General features: G+C 39.3%; 1 protein-coding gene across 3 annotated transcripts; it reads left to right on the forward strand.

Annotated features, from left to right (window-relative positions):
- The first annotated feature begins 2,966 nt into the window (after window positions 1-2,966).
- tmem106c (transmembrane protein 106C) lies at window positions 2,967-10,366 on the forward strand. 3 transcript variants are annotated; one of them, XM_082145243.1, is made up of 8 exons: window positions 2,967-3,115; window positions 3,426-3,675; window positions 3,939-4,002; window positions 5,137-5,296; window positions 5,522-5,662; window positions 6,953-7,002; window positions 7,395-7,448; window positions 9,296-10,366. In XM_082145243.1, the coding sequence occupies exons 2-8, from the start codon at window positions 3,462-3,464 to the stop codon at window positions 9,450-9,452; spliced, it is 840 nt and encodes a 279-aa protein (XP_082001369.1). In that variant the 5' UTR covers window positions 2,967-3,115; window positions 3,426-3,461; the 3' UTR covers window positions 9,453-10,366. The 3 variants fall into 3 exon arrangements, with proteins under 3 accessions (XP_082001369.1, XP_082001371.1, XP_082001370.1); XM_082145245.1 differs by having other exon boundaries at window positions 3,014-3,115; window positions 3,401-3,675; XM_082145244.1 differs by having other exon boundaries at window positions 3,033-3,177.
- The last annotated feature ends 7,111 nt before the right edge of the window (window positions 10,367-17,477 follow it).

Here is a 17,477-nt window from a genome sequence, read left to right on the forward strand (position 1 = left end):
TGTATAGGCTACAGAGTGCTACTTGTAAACGTTTACCTTAAAGGGACTATATATATATATGTGTGTGTGTGTGCTGGGCAATGATTAATCGCGATTAATCGCATCTAAAATAAAAGTTTGTGTGTACATAATATATGTGTGTGTGTAATTATTTTGTAATTATAAATACACACACATGCATGTATATATTCAAGAAAATGTGTTATTTATTTATAAAATATGTATATTTATATATAATATAAATTATGTATAAATATACAGGCAAATATTTCTTAAATATATACATGCATATGTGTGTATTTATAAATACAAAATAATTATACACAGTACACACACACACATGTATTCATTAACGACTTCTGTTAATTGGAAACATCCCGAGAGGATATCCAACCACAGAAAGAGTGTTGATCACTGACACCACATGCGTGCTTTATTAAATAGATCAGAAACCCATATCTTCAGAGAATGCTTCGCAAAGCAGAACAAAACTATTGGAAGGTGGTCTTGAGGCATGTAGAAGCTGTTGTCAGGTTTTTGTTTTGGCTTCCATTCCAAAGGCATGATGAAAAACTGGGATCACCACACAACGGGAATTATCTTTGTTTGCTTGAACTGATTGCCGAGTTTGACAAGAACATATAAAATAAGAGTTAATCCAATTAATGAGCGAGAAAACTAAGAACATCATAGCAGCTGAAATCCATCAGGCCAAATATTTCTCTGTGATTGTACATTCAGCAGGGTAAAGCAGTTGAGAGATTATTAGGATTTGAGCCTCTATAGCCACACAGGTGCAAGCCATGCAGAAGGTGTACTAAAATGGCACAAGTGTAGCCCATCAGATCGTACTCACCCGGCTCCGAGTGGGACTCGATCCGGCGTCTCCGGCATGGGAGGCGGGCGAGCTAACTAGTGCACCACTTGAGATCAGGGGGGTGAGGTTTACCTGGACAGCTCACTCTAGCTGGCCTCCATTACGCTTTTTACAGGTAAGAGACCATTTACACCATTTTTGTCTTCATCCGCATGAGTATTTTTTGGCATGAGGAGAAGCGCTTTAGTTTCACTAACTGTTCAATTTTTGACGTCTGAGTGAAAGGCATATGATCCAACAGAACGCGTTTTTGCTCTTGAAAACACGAGACGCGTATAATAGTATCCAACTGCAGATCCGCAGTGCTGATGAAAGGAAAAGAAGGCTGGGTTTCGAGCGCGAAACGCTGAAAAAGCTGCGAGACGTTGCCAAACGGTCAAAGATTCCTACCACTGATCTATATAATGACTGGATAGCTCATGACATTCTAAGCTGCCAGCAGGCAGTGAAGCCACCGGAAGTGTTCGAGCGGCCATCTTACGATTCCCTACCAGCAGAGGGCTTCAATGGCCGCTATACAGAGATTGGTAGCTCCAACCATAGATATCATATAATAAAGGCTAGATGTCTCGTCCGCACTGCTGGCCAATGGAGGGGTCAACGTCCGCACACGGCGGCCATCTTGCGACAGGGAGCTCGCTCACTCGTAACATTGTGTTTGTAATGGTGCATGTACTTTTAAATAACCATAACTTGCTCAATTTTCTACCGATTTTCAAACGGTTTGGTTTGTTATAAACGTCAGAGATGTAGTTATGACACTGCATACATATGAATAATTATAACAATGGACTTCCATATGAAAGAATTATAGCCACGTTAATAACGTTTGTAAGAAACCAAACCGTTTGTAAATCCGTCAAGATTTCAGCGAGATAAGAGGATTTGTGTTCATGCTGATCACTCACCTTACTTCAGATACCACAGAGCTCGCCAGAAAGCTTCCCTGTGACAAGATGGCCGCCGGTGATGCCGTTTGAGACTCCGCCTTAAGACATCTAGCCTTATATGGATATCTATGGCTCCAACGGCACTTTTAAGATGATCCGCTGTGCAGCGTTCAAGTGTAAAACGACGTTCACAAAAGGATGTAGAAAAACTGCCCACAGGTTGTAATTCAAGCCCTGTAAGCAGTCATTTATTTGCACAATTGTCGCTATCCCGTGTTGTTTTCTCAGAGGCAAGAGTAAAAAAACAAAAAAAAACGATAAAACAGTCAACAGCAGCCTTAGAGCAGCAATAATCACAATTAAGTGTCCAATAGCGACACCATTTGATAGCTTCAAAAGAGCTTTGTGCAGAGTGCCTTACATTAACCCATACAATTTGTATTATGCATTTCCTGAACATGTACTTGCTAACTAATCCAACACTTTATTTGAACAAACTTCTGATTTATAAAACACAATCGGTCTTCCGATCTCTATCATGTCATTCTATATAGATCAGTGATTCCTACGCATATTTACATAGAAAAACTATTAAAAAGCTTACTGTAAACAGCGCAGAGTAATCACGTCATCTCCATAAGAACTTGGATTGGCCCAAAGCAGACTTCTTAGATATTGTTGTTTATTCTGAGCACATGCTTGTCTGCCGCTTTAAATGCTCTGGCTGGTTACAGCAGGATGACTTAACTCACATGGCATGAAACGCGCTGATGATGTGTGATGTCTGGTATAGGTAGGACCGAATGCAATGATTGGACGAACACTATGGTCAAATGCCTTCCACAGTAAACATTTAGACCACTTAACTTAGTGATTGATATCATGTAAAGAGACACTTTCAACCAGCATAAAAAAAAAATAATAATTCTGTAATAAATCACATACCCTGCCTTTAATTGTGAATAAATAAAAATACATTATATACAAAAATAAAAATACTAACAACATGAAGGCCTACTCGAATGTTTCAGACTCTGTCACACAGCTCTTTCACACAACAGATTGAACTCAGTTACGCTAATGTAGTTAAATTAATAGCTTTGCTACCTTTAGCGACGATACTCATAGTTTGTTTAAGGCCTGGGCGCTTATTTTACGAAAATTCCGCGCTGAGTAAATGATTTCTTATTTGCAGCAGTTGATCTCCAGATCGACAGATGGCAGGAGAGTCTATAGAGATCTCAGTGATTGCAGAGCAGAGAGTGAGAAACAAACACAAACAGCGGAATCAACCCTACGCAGTAGAGGAGTGAAAACACTGACTTCTGTGCGTCTGTACACTTCAACGGTAAGATAGGCCTTTTCACTCGCATCAAGTTTACCTTCAAATCACAACAAAGTAATCAAAATGTAAGTTTCCAAACGTAAACTGATTGTAACTACAGTTTCCTAATACATGCCGGTAGTTTGTTAACGTATACAGTTGTGTAAAGTTGTTACAGTCAGCTGGATATAAAATAGACTGGGTTTAAACTGACAAACTGGTGTGTATGTGTATGTGTATGTATGTATGTATGTATGTATGAATATATGTATGTATATATGTATGTATTATGTTTGTGTGTGTACACAGTTACTGACTGATCATCTGTGTACAGTAAGTTGTATCAGGCTGGAGCTCGTGTGGACTTCTCATGGGTGCATCTGTGTGCCGGTACGGGCGGTCGCTCCTGTCTGTCCCGGGTCACAGCAGGGCCGAGGGCCACATGGGGGATCTGATGGGTGGGGATGACTCTCTGGACGGGCTGGACAGACAGGAGGACATCGCCCAGTTCCCCTATGTGGAGTTCACAGGCCGAGACAGCATCACCTGCCCCACCTGCCAGGGGTCCGGACGCATCCCATCAGGTATGGACGTGTGTTATAGGGAGAATCTCACGAAAACATGTCCGGGTCATATTTCAGCTTGATAACCAGGAGGAATGATCCCTATATTAGAGCCACACTGTGACTTTAATCTCAGGACAGTTGAACAATTTGTTCCCAAAAACTGTAAAGCATCTGCACATTTAAGTTATTGATTGAGGTCATGAGGTTTTAGAGATGACTGTGTGAACTTTGGTAGGATTCTTCATGTTATCTGTCTGATTGAGTCGAGGCTTTTCTTTCAGGCCAGCTGAATGAGTTAGTTGCTCTGATCCCCTACAGCGATCAAAGGTTAAAGCCACGCTGGACGTAAGTTATCACACACAGCACATTCTCTATGGAAAATGCCTGGATGTTCATATTTTATATTTGCCTGTATGAGCCACAAAGTAATATGTATCTTAATAAAAAGAATGCTTATTTTAAAGCATGCTTTAAATGGATAGTTCATCCCAAAATTCTCTCATCATGTACTTACCTTCATGCCATCCCTGATGTGTATGACTTTATTTCTTCAGATAAACACAAATGAAGATTTTTAGGAAAATATTGATCTTTAGTCCATATAATGCCATTGACTGTCTGCCGCTCGGTTGACGCTTAAAAAACCAGACACAGCGATCATGACGGTAATCCAAACGACCACAGCGCATGGATCAATGTCTTCTGAAGTGAAACGATGGGTGTTTGTGAGAAAAATACTAATAATTTAAACTCTTTTAACTATTAACCATCGCTTCTTCATGCTAGAATTGGCGGATTATGTCGAGATGAACTTGTAAACGCATCTAGGACTGTTGGCCTGAAGCAATGATTTATAGCTAAAAGAGATTGAAATATTAGTATTTTTCTTACAAACTCCCATCATTTCACTTCTGAAGACATTAGCTGTGTTTCCATCAACCAACAAATACGCATTTTGGGATAACGCATAAATAAAAACACTGGATGGAAACGCCAAGGTGCGCATAAAAAAACGTATATGCTCAATTGATAAGGAGACGTGCGCATAATCAGCGACGGAAACACATTTACAGAACAAATCCCTCGATGCGCAACAAAAAAACGTACATGACTTTGCCTCAACAGTGAATGTGATTGGATATCTGGACTAACCAGTGGACCAATCACATCGCACAGCATCGCAAATGTTGGTTTGGTGGTTCTGAAATGCCTGAGCCGAAGTCCGTCATCAGAACACAATAGCTTTGTGTGTGTGGGTTTTCAAGCGACAAACGAGTGGCACCCACCCATTCACTTACATTATATGGACTTATTTCCTTAGAAATCTTCATTTGTGTTTATGTGAAGAAGGTCAGTCATACACATCAGGGATGGCATGAGGTTGAGTAAATGATTTGTAAACGAATGTTCATTTTTGGGTGAACTCTCTCTTTAACAGACTGAAACGGATTGATGATTGTGCAACTGTTCTCCTGTCAGGAAGTCGTATGTGGTGCTGTCAGTGATTTTGTGTCTGCTGGCGTCCATTCTGGTGGCGTTCTTCCTGTTTCCACGTCCTGTGCTGGTCGTTGACGACGGCATTCGCTCTGTGACGGTCAACTTTGACCGTAACAACAGCAAAGTGCACATCAACATGATGGTGATTCAATGTCCTTAGATGAGTTTTACAATGGGTTCAATTATGTTGAATGTAAAACAATTTTTTTTTTATCAAAGTGTCCCTGATCAGAAAATAGTATTTATAATCTTTCAGAATCAAGACTCTTGTAATATACTGGATACAATCCGTGTTCACGATGCATCTCCAAAGCTTCGAATCAGTAAACTAATATGTGTGTGATATTTCTTTATTTGATTTAAACAGAGCTCCCTGAACTTCACCAACTCTAACTTCTTCACGGTGTGGGTGGACAGTGTGAGCTGTCAGGTGCTCTACATGAAGACAGTCATTGGATCTCAAACGCTGGACAATGTCATCCACATTCAGCCTCTCAGCCAGAGACAGGTATGATGAGTCGGCTTCATTTATAACGGTCACTTTTCGATTTTTCATGTTTGAAAGTCTCTTATGATCACCAAGGTTGCATTTATTTGGTCCAAAATCCAGTAAAAACATTGGGGTAAAACGAGGCTAAAGGTGAAAAGGCGTTGATTGCTCATCTTTCCGCGGCACGTTCCCAAACATCCGTTTTTCAAGATGCACGTGGATTTTTGGCTGATCCTTGACGTGATCGCGGACAGCAGCGCAAAGTTGATTCTGTGCTAATTTAATCTAATATTTGATGATTTTTAAAATGTTGTAGATTTAAGTAGCAAATGAAGATCGCTAAAATTGTTGAATATATTTGAGACAAAGGTCGTCTTAATGATGTTCAAGCTAATTAAAGCAATCGTTTTTCAGTTACGGAAGAATATGTAAAAGTATGGTGTTTGGGGTTAAAGGAAGGCACAATAATTAACATGATGATAAATATCTGGCTGACTATTTTAAATTATTATGGGATATCCTTCAGTGCTTTCAGAATCTTTACTTTTTAAAATAATTTTGTTAATGTATTTTTATATTAACCTTTTTTATTGATAGTGCATTTATTGAAAAAAATTTTTTTCTTTTATTTATCAAAATAAACAGAAAATAGTATAAACTTTGCTAAAGTGGTTGTTTTGAACAAGTATTAACTTTATTAAATTATTAAAAACACAATTTTAGCTGAAGTATTTGTATCCATAACGTGTGCCTTTTACCCCGTGTGTTTGTGGGGTAAAAGGCCCCCCTCTCCACCTCATACATTTATATGATTTTTAAACAAAATGAGCAACTTTTATGATTTATTTTCCTACAAAATCTGTTGTTCAATTACAAACATATATATTTTACACTATGGGAGAAGTGAAAAGCACATTTTTTTCTTAAGGTGTGCCTTTAGCCCCGTTGTACCCTAATATTGTGAAATATTAAACTGTTTACTATTTGAACATATTGTAAAATGTAATTTATTCCTTTAATCAGCATCATTGCTCCAGTCTTCAGTGTCACATGATCCTTCAGAAATCATTCTAATATGCTGATTTGCTGCTCAAGAAACATGATTATGATAAATGTTAAAAGATTGTTGTGCTGCTTAATATTTTTGTGGAAACCGTGATGCGTTTATTTCAGGATACTTTGATGAATAGAAAGTTCAAAAGAACAGCATTTATTTGGGATAGAAATCTTTTGTAACGTTATAAAAGTCTTTAACTTCTGAACTTTAGTGTGACAGATTGTTGAGTATTAACCAGTTTTTAAATGCAGGTCAACTTCACTGTCAGTGTGGAGATTGGAGGAAGCCTCTCTTATGTTTAGTGAGTATCATATCAGTTCTTTTTAAGGCCTGTTCACAACAAGAACAATTACTATAAAGATACTTATATTAGCGTCATAACCAACGCATGATAAGGTTCTGTTTATTATAAGCATACGCTGCAGTTTTGTCGTCTGTGGCTTTAAATGCTCGAGCTCTTCAAAGCAGGATGGATTCTGATTGGCTGTCAGTGGTTTTATCATTCATCAGCTGGATGAAGCTGAGCCTATAGTTGTGGTGTGAGTGAGTGGACTCTGCTATTCTTTTACATTTAGAACAATTTTTATATATTTATAGTGATCGTCCTTGATGTGAATGGGCCTTTAGGATGAACACGTTGACGTCTGTGTGTCTGCTCTTCTGTTTCTGAACTGTTTGTGTCTGTTTTCTCAGTGCCTTTTGCACCATGGCAAGCATCAAGGTCCACAACATTGTGGTGTTCATGCAGTAAGTTTCTCATCACTACATTTTTTTCTTCTTTTGCTGTTGTCCTACATTGAACGTTGGAGGTGCAGTGGCGCCTCCAGGAATTTTTTTATGGGGTTCAATTAAAATTCCAAGAGGTCCGGTCTCTATATTTCCTTCCCAGCGAAGGTTCGGACAATACTTTATGGAACAGTTTCCTTCGGTGTAGCCGTAGTACTTTGTGAAAGAAAAATAAAACCTAAACACTCAAAATGTTTGGGCCCCAAGAGTCAAAACAGGGATTTTTACCGATATTTACCTAAAAAAGGTAATATTTCTCTCAACTGGGTATGAATATAAAAAGGTAAGATCAGATGATTTATTTATTTATTTAATCTATTTATTTATTTACTTACATTTAAACACCAATGTGTATGGCACATAGAAGACCTTGGGACTGAGGGTTTATCTCTTAAAGGGGTCATCGGATGCAAAATTCACTTTTATATGGTGTTTGCATATAAATGTGTCATTGCAGTGTGTGGACACAACCGCCATACAATGAAAAAAATCCACTCACTCCTTTCTTTTAATCCTCAAAAAGCCTAAACACTCTTAATAATCAAGCTGTTTGGTTTTTCTGAGCTTTATGATGTCATAATGCTCATGCTCCGCCCACGGCCACTGACAGACTGTCCCGTATTAGCATATTTCCACCTTCAGCCAATCGACAGCCCCCATGGAAGAGAGGGGTGGGGTCAGCAGTTGCTCATTATCATTTAAAGAGACATGCACTGAAACGGGTCGCTGTGAAGAGAGCTGTTTTTGAGGAGGTAAAAAGGCTGTTGTTTTACACAAACATTGAGGAATTTTAACCAAAGTATATTACAAACTTTACATGAAGACCCTAAAGAGTCATACTAACTTGTGCGTAAAATGGGCATCCGATGACCCCTTTAAGAAAGGTATGGACCATTTTTTTAAAATATTTTGTTCCAAGTAATAAACCACTAAAACAAACAATCTAATAATGAAAACTCTCAGCATGAGCACAAAACAAAGTTAGCTAGTAGCCTAATTTTCAACTTTTATTCACGCATCAACTGAAAACAGTCAGATTTGGAGCTACAGTGAATTAAATGCTTTGGGTTGACCTAGTAAGGCTAAAACTACTAAATTAATCTTAACTATTTAAAGGAAAACCATGGTGAAACATATACAAGGTTACTTGTCAGTTTTGTCCATTTGAAGCTCAAAGCGATCACTGCAGTGCGATTAAAGCTCGCATACACCAGTAAAGTGGAGGAGTTTGAGAAGGAAATCCTGACAGGAATGTTCCTTGCTGTTGAAATTTGATGCAAAATATTTAAGTCCATGTTTGATCATATGCGCAGACCTTAAAATAGTGCTCTGTTATCCATTAAAGGGATGGTTCGGAGTAAAATCAACCTAGGGTCCTTTGCACCATGACCTCGAGCCAAACACCCCCCAGAAGCCTTTTTTCCCTTGGTTGAACATTATTAAAGTAAGAGCTTATTTAGAGATATCAGCCGGATGGCTTAGTGCAGGCGCTAATGGATCCTATGATGTATCCCGTAAATTACCCCACTAAAAATGCCCAGAATGGTACCAAACTTGTACATTAGTACAAATAGGTTCTGTACTCATAAAACGAGGCATTGGAAAGTTTGTAAGTACATCAGGAGTTTATTTAAATAACACTTGTCTGACGGCTAATGCTACCGCTAACCCGGACGTCGAGGTCACTTCCGAGATTTGGGAAAAGCACGTAAAAGTCCTGGCAGAAAGCGATGCATAAGGATGTAGTGTAATAGTCTTGAGTACATTCTTCATGAAATGTACCTGACGGCTTCTCTTATACACCCCAGGACCTCTGTGAAGACCTCCTACATGGTGCGGACGACCCAGAACACTCTGGAATCGTACCACTACATCGACTGCGGCGCCAACTCCACCAACCACCAGCCCTCAGGGATGAGGTGGTCCAAACCTCACTTCCCTCAGAACGGGAAACTTCTCAGGTGAAACCACTGGACGGCTGAAGCTCAATGGCAGCGCGCCTTCATCCATTTGACTCCAAGTTCTGTGCTTTACTGAAACTGAACAGAGCAGCTATGATGAAAGATATCGCTTGAATGAATCCCTCGGTTTGAAACGTATGCTCTCTGCTCAAGAGCTTCTCACTTGCTGTAGTATAAATCAATGATCTATAAAGGGTGTTATATCATTTTGCAGTGATTGATAAAAAGGGAAATTTAATTATTTGAAGGGATTGTCAATGCTGAGGTGCACTTTAAAGTACTTTTTGTTCTGTAGAAAAGGTTATACTCTGCTTGATTATGTCTTATGCAATTATGCCAAAGATTTAATGTGTTTACTGCTGAACCGTGTAAATTAACTTGAATCGGTCACAAAGAATCAGAACATATGTCATATATACAGCAAAATAGCATGTGCGCATGTTCTCAAAGGATTTGATGTGTACTTCAGAGGTTTTGTTCTGATTGCTGTGATAATGAAGATGAGGTGACTGACTGTTACAAAACTATTAAGTGTGTCACTTTGCTTCTGTGAAGCCATGAAAACTGAGATTATAGAAATTAGATGTTCAGTGATTATAAATCAAAATTATAAAAAATGGTTTTCTTACTCTCGTGCATTAGGGGTTTCACCAAGTTTTTATCTAATGAATTCTGAAAATGTTTACGTTCATGAATCATTGACAATCATAAGAATCAGATTACTGCTTGTTTAGATGTTTTAAGAAGGGCGTTTGTTTCTTACCTGAAGTTGCACATTTGGATGAATTATTTCAATTTTTTATGTAAAATATACGTTTGATTGTATTTTCCATTGTTTAAAATGAGAAAAATAAGCTGATAATAAAAAGTTTGCTTTGAATAGCATTTGGAAAGAAAAATAAAATCTTTTTTTTGTCATTGTTTTTTATTATTGTATGAAGCCATTCTTTTTTCTTTTTTTCCCTCAAATTTCCACATGGCAGATTTTGAACATAAACATGAAAACTGTCCGGTTTCATTTGAATATGCTGATTTCACGCAGCCGTTATTTTGAAATCGAAAGCGAGGCTCCGGTGGGAAGAAAACCGGGAGTGTCGCCTTTAATCACAGGTGAGTCGTGAATGCGATGGCGTATTGTTGTGTTTAATGATGTTGTGTCAATTCTAAAAATGTACATACATTTCTTTCATACTTTAGACTATATAAAGTGAAATTCATTTATAAATAAAATATTTTTTTTATATATAATTCAGAATGTAAAAAAAGAAGCAGGAATGACCTATATTGGATATTAACATCCAATAGTGTAAATCGCGGCAGCAGCTTCAGGTTGGTAATCCAAGGCGTTGTTGTTTATCTTTACTTCCGGGGTTCTTCCCACCGGAGCCTCACTTTCGATTTCAAAATGGCGGCTGCGTGGGTTCTCAAGTCTCACGCATGCCTTTCGCCGAGCCCCGCCCCCCTTAGTTACTGTTGCTACGTCCGACAAACAAATGGTCAAACACGACCAGCGCGACAATTGCCATGACGGGAAGAGGTATACCCGTGCGTGTCAGTGACCTTTTTTGGAGCAATACCTCCGCGATATCCTCCAGATCGAGGCAGAAGTGGTTACAGTGTGCAGTGGAGGGATATATTCAAAATATAAAAATACGCAATGAAGGAGACACGACTACTATCGAGGCTAACGCCCGTTTCACACATTCTCCGTGTTCAGTGCAGGAGCAGCACGCGCTATAGTGCTTTCACATATGCTGCGTTTGCAGTGCGTAACGTTAACTGATCCGCTGCTGTAGGCTATACCACAAATACATTCTCACTATTTGTATTTCAAATCCAGAAGTTATCAGCAACTTTTATTTAAAAAGAGTTTTTTTGTCAGCATTGCGATTCTCTTTGTACACATATACACTCTTTAATAGACGTATTCACGTTTAAACACAATTTAAACAACATATTATTAAATGCATTACTTCTATATAATTATATATTAAGTTGCTCAAGCAAGTGGTAAAATATTTTACCATGTACTTATATTAAAATTGCATAGCCTACATTTTAAATTAAAACTTAAAATTGACAAAAACAGCAGACTTACCCTTTCTTTTGCATAATTTAAATATTTATTCAATAAATCTTGCATGTCACAAAGAACTTGTTTTTCCACCTCCACGAATGAGACGAGTGTGTTCATTATGTTGACTTGTTGAAGTAAATTGTATTTTCCCTTGATTTACGCCGGTCTTAAAGGCACAATATGTATTTTTATTTTATTAAAAAATATAAAAAATCACTATATCTATGATATAAATTTTTTAAAGTTGTGTATTTACATTATCCCGACAGTTCCAATTAACTTCTAAATCCAGAGAAATTAATATTTTAATTCGAAGACACGGACCGTGTCTTTATTTCCGTTTTGTTGCCGTCAATGCCGTCATATCCGTGTTGTCTCTGGTTTCCGCTCGTGCTGCCATGGCAACCAGAACTATGAACCAGAGCCCTCTGATAGTAACCAAACTGACGCGGACAACTGTGTAGTTCGCAATGTCTATTTGCACGCTGTTGTTGTTTCGTTCAAACATTATGGACCATGGCAAGCAGACTTTGGATAAAAAAGGAGAACTAAACCGAGAATCAATATCAGCGCTGTGTTTTCGAGATGTCGAGAGCTCCCATGGACACTATATAAACGAGAGCTCCACGTCCGAGACTTCGACAACTCCTACATGTACTTTATTAAACAGGTGAGCACATTTACATAAAACTAATCAAGGTTATATAGTTCAACTGATAAAATGTTAGAATATGATCTGTATGTTATTCTAATGTTGATCTAGTTAGCTTACTGCTAGTCTCATACAGACAAACTAACGTTAACACATACATTTCAACACATTCAAATGCAGTTTAGAGTGAAGGCCAATTTATACTTCTGCGTCGAGTGTACGCCGTAGTGTACGTCGTAGCACGTAAGCGACGCCGTCGTGAGCATTTATACTTCTGCGAATGTCTGTGTTGCTCTGCAGTTACACCGCCGAAACGCTAGTTGGCGCGGGTGGGTTTTAATGTTCCAGTTCCACTGTGTTTACATTCCTCGCGGCTGTTTTGAGTTTAGGTTTCTACGAGCAATGGCGACTGAAGGAGTCATACAGATGGCTGTATTTCCGCACTTCTTCAAGCAATCTCTCGGTCACTTGATCTATTTCCATGGCTCTTCACTGATCTTCGGAATTTAAAAATGGCGGGCGGGCGGTGCAGAGTGCAGAAGATCATTCCGGAAATGCGTAGGAGGAAACGCGATGCTATCCAGCCGACCAATCACAGATCTTGCGGTCCGCGTCGATGCGACGCGTAGTTACATTTTTGAGGAGGTGCGCGTCAGGGTACGGCGAAGGGTACGGCGTATGGTACACGTCAATGCGTATGCTACGCCGTACCTTCTACGCGAACCCGACGCAGAAGTATAAATTGGCCTTGATAGTGTAATGTTAGACCAAGTGAAACAGTGCTGCGTTACCTCTCAAGTTTAATTTGTCTAATAAACTGACCTGTGAGTAGTAATTCTGCGTGTAGTTCGGTAGAATGAAATGTCCATATTCCTTTTATATCCGCGGGACTCGCATCGCGTTTGGAGCTGATAGCTGTCTCTTAGCAACCCCGAACTGCTTCATATCACAGTCATGATAAAAGCATCGATGTATTCAGTAATCCATATACATTATTAGATCGGTCGGCTTGACGTTGACGACAAAATCCATAATTCATAGCAAATGTTGCGTCATCAATCTACGCCTTTGTTATTGTAAATAGGTTAGCGACCCCTAGTGGAGAAAAAATCCCATACTGTACGTTTAACGTCTCAGCATTGCGATGCTCTTTGTACACATACACTTTATAATAGACGTATGCACGTTTAAACACAATTTAAACAACGTCAGCCTATTATTCAATGCATTACTTCTACTTATATTAAGTTGTTCAAACAAGTGGTCAAATAATTAACCATGTACTATATTAAATCGCAAACATTTTAAATTAAAACTTAAAATTGACAAAAACAGCCGACTCTAATGCCTTTTCTTTTTTCATTTAAATCTTTATTCAATAAATCTTGCATGTCACAAAGAACTTGTTTTTCCACCTCCACGAATGAGACAAGTGTTGTTCATTATGTCGCCTTGTTGAGGTAAATTGTAGCTTTCCTTGCTTTACCCCGATCTTAAAGTGAAAAAAAGTAGTATTTAATTAAATACATTTATGGTGAGATAACTACATTTTATTTAATTAATCTCATTTATGGTGAAATTACTACATTTTCAGGTCAATCTGTGTTCATTTTGACCACGAAACATGTGCTGTCACTTTAATTCAGCGCGTGCAGTACAGCAGAAATAGACTCGGTGCGGAAACGATCGTTACACTGCTGTATACGCAACGCACCTGGAACGGATCGCCTGACTGCCACCGCATGCAGTGTGAAAGCTCTATACTGTTAACATGGGTATGGAAAAAAATACGCACTGCAAACGGAGTATGTGTGAAACGGGCGTCATGCTACCGGTCTCAAGCGCCACGCAATCGACATAAACACACTTGCAGACGGCATCTTGTTTGTGATCAACCAGCATCCGTAGGCATCGTAGACGACTTCTTCTGTCTTGATTTTCTCCGATTTGTTGCAGACAATCGCAGTTATCTGAGCTGTTATCTATATTTTGTTCATTTTTATTAGCACATTTTATTTTAATTTTTTTGTTCCAGTTCAGCCCTGCTAACGTTATGTGCTTTGTTCTTGGGGAAGGGAAAAAACTAACGTTAGGGTTGCCAAATGTCCCGTATTTTGGGCATAATTTATTTGTCATAATTAATAATGCATAATTTATATCTCTCTTGTCCTGTTTTTTTTTTAACTGCAAAGCTGATCTAACCACTGACTGATACAGCAGTGCTGATCACGACACCTGTTATCATCCTATCAATAATAATAATATATAATATATTATGATATAATTTATCATTATTTAGGGACAAATCATTGTTTGATTTACCGCTCCGAGCGGGACTTTCAATGTCAGCATTTTGATTTCGGCAAATCAGTTTAGACGAAAACAACGTCCAACATCCACCCACGCAAGAAAACGTGCAGCCTACCTGAGGGATTTTTTTTTTTTTTTCAGGATTCTTTGATGAATAGAAAGTTTCAGAGTTTTCTGAAATAGAAAGCTTTTCTAACGTTATAAATGTCTTTACTGTCACTTTTGATCAATTAAATGCATCCTTGCCTATTACTTTTCTTAATTTCTTAAAAAATCTTTCTGACCCCAAATTACTTTTACCGGTTCTTTGTGGCAAGCTGCGATCGTGCGGCTATATTACGCAAACGCTCATTATCCTGTATTTAAGTAATTCAATTAATATAAAGGGGCGATTTGTCCACTAATGGCTTAAATGAATAACTATAGTCGACTAGAAAATGTTTTTTTGTCGGAGGCAGCCCTTATTCCACATATTTACAAACGCCGTGGGCGCACCGCTTCACCGCTTGGATGTTAGTCGGACTCGGACCTGCTCACATAGTAACGGTTGCTATGATGTGTGATTGGACAATGGCCGTTTTGGGGGAGGGGCCGGCGAGAGGTCAATTCAACCAGCTCACACGCTACACCATGTATTTCTCACGCTGAAAAGGCAATGCCAACCAAGTTGTCCTGCAAGCTTTATATATAACGTTGTATAGGAGGCGCAGGCACACAAAGTGAAGTTTCCTGCCGCCAGCACGTATCTCGGCCAGATTGCGTTCGTTACTAAGCAACATAGATGCGCAAACACACGGAAGTTGACGGAACATTCTCGGCCACCGTACGTTCGTTACTAGGTAACCAACAACATCGCGCGAACACACGTCGTGATGGAGAAGGTAAGTTGGGAGAAAGCTCGTCTAACATTTTTAGGCTAGAACATTTATATATAGCCCATCGTATACATTATTATTGATGCAGTCAAAAACTCTACAACTAGGCTACTTTGCAACCAGGCCAGAAGCCTTGGCTCAGTTTGGCTAGCTTACGTTATCTGAAACTAAGGGAAATGTTAGTGGGTATGGGAAGGAATGAAGATGTATTTCATTTCTTCATTTTATTTTAAATTATATATTATACTGTATTAATAGTCTTTCTATTTACATTAAGGCTACATGTTTTTCCAAACTGTTTGGAGCAATTTGTTATATTTTTGTAATTTTTGTGTATTTGTAATTTTGAAATATAACATTAAAGAGTATATTTGATGTGATGAATTGCTCTGTCATTTATCAGATTTACCAATTGTTATAATTTCAATTTGTGCTGGTTTGTTCGCAAAACCCCGCCCTCGAACGGTCCTCGTCCAATCCTAGCTCAGCAACTGTAACTAAAGAGCAGGACCCCCCCGTCAAACATTGCGATTTCAGCAAGATGGTGAAACGATGCGCCTATGGCACATGCAAGACTGACACCAGGTACCCCAAAAGTTTAGAGGGAGGGGTCGTTTTTTTTTGCCTTTCCAAAGCCCAAGACCCGAGCGGAAAGATGCCGACAATGGATTAAGCAGTGTGGGAGACCTCACTCACAGCTAAATGCCTCGAAGATTAATAAGCATACATGTCTGCTCTAAGGTTAGTAAAGCTAGCGAGCTAACTTAGCATATCAATTATCAATAAGTAGTTTAAAGGGTTACTTCACCTCTGGAAAGATGAATGTGTATTTAAAATAGGTCATTTATGTAGAAGAAATGTGAAGAAATTTTTGAATTTGGAGCTTTCTAGACTGAGAAAAGCCAGAAAATGTATTTTTGGCTTATGTGGATGAAAGACAACAACTCCCAGAATGCACTTGCTTCGCTGCTCTACGAGGCCCCTCCCAAGCCACGCCTACCGGTTAGAGAGCGCAGTTGAAAACAACAAGGTTAGGCTACTAGTGAGACTCCGTGACGAGTTTGCCCGGGATATCGAGATCGCCCAAAATGTCCGGGATTCAGCTTTTGCGTTCTACAGTCGCCATTCATTATGTTTACTGTGGCGAGCAGGACGAGGCTGTGAGGGGCGCGGGAGAACGGCGCGAGGCCGGTGGCGTCATTACTGAGACGCGCCGTTCTCCTATCTCTCACGGAGGAGCGGGAATTTTCTTAGCAATGTTAAAACGCACATCAACTGATCACTTGTTTAGCGTTCATGTAAACACTACATTCAGATTCACCAATCGGAATGAATTCAGTTAGATTGAAACAAAAGGTGTGCATGTAAACAATGAATGGCGACTGCAGAAAGCAAAAGCCGAATCCCGGACATTTTGGACGATCTCGACGGCCGGACATGTACGGGAAAAAGAGTATCGTAACCCCTACTACTCAGCTTTCTCCTACTAGTCAGCTTTCTCCACAGAACAAGAGCCTGTTAGCTTAGCTTCCAAAGAATGACGGCTGAAACTATGTGTACATTCTGTGAGTGAGATCCCACCCTCTATGGGCGGGTTGAGAACATGCGGGACCGCCCCTACTACTGGCTGTAGTCTCTCGCCTCTGGCCAGAAAATCCTCCCATGACGCAATATGAGGATTTTTGCGTCATCAGAGGATTTTTTCCAGACAAAAAATACATAAATCTCTCATCTCAGGGGGATATGAGGGTGGAAAGCACGGTAATTCGAAAATACTACAGGTTTTCTACTAATACAAAGCTTAATGCTAAATCCTGAAGTATCCCTTTAAGTAGCAGCTACACTTACTTTTAAAACACTTTGCAGTTTTAATGATGTCCTGTATGAACATAATGACGGAGTATGTTTTTATGTTTCCACTGTTCGATCGCGCCCGTGCCTCTCTCTCTCTGACACACACACACACATATTCCAGCATTGCAATCTTGACATCGGAGCCTGTTCATTATGCTGCGTTCACACCAAACGCGAATAGAGCGTCAAATTCGCGTGTATCGCATCTAGTTCGACGCTTGAACATTTTGAATCCATCCGCGCGTCCAAAGCGAATAGGAC

This window comes from Leuciscus leuciscus (genome assembly GCF_965113295.1).
Source record: "Leuciscus leuciscus genome assembly, chromosome: 18".
Classification (NCBI taxonomy): Eukaryota; Metazoa; Chordata; class Actinopteri; order Cypriniformes; family Leuciscidae; genus Leuciscus; species Leuciscus leuciscus.

Bases quoted from the DNA above. Each gene is read 5' to 3' on its own strand.
- tmem106c (XM_082145243.1), top strand. From the start codon at position 3,462: ATGGGTGCATCTGTGTGCCGGTACGGGCGGTCGCTCCTGTCTGTCCCG. The intron at 3,676-3,938 runs GTATGGACGTGT...CTTTTCTTTCAG, and splicing joins GTCCGGACGCATCCCATCAG to GCCAGCTGAATGAGTTAGTT. The intron at 7,003-7,394 runs GTGAGTATCATA...CTGTTTTCTCAG, and splicing joins GGAAGCCTCTCTTATGTTTA to TGCCTTTTGCACCATGGCAA.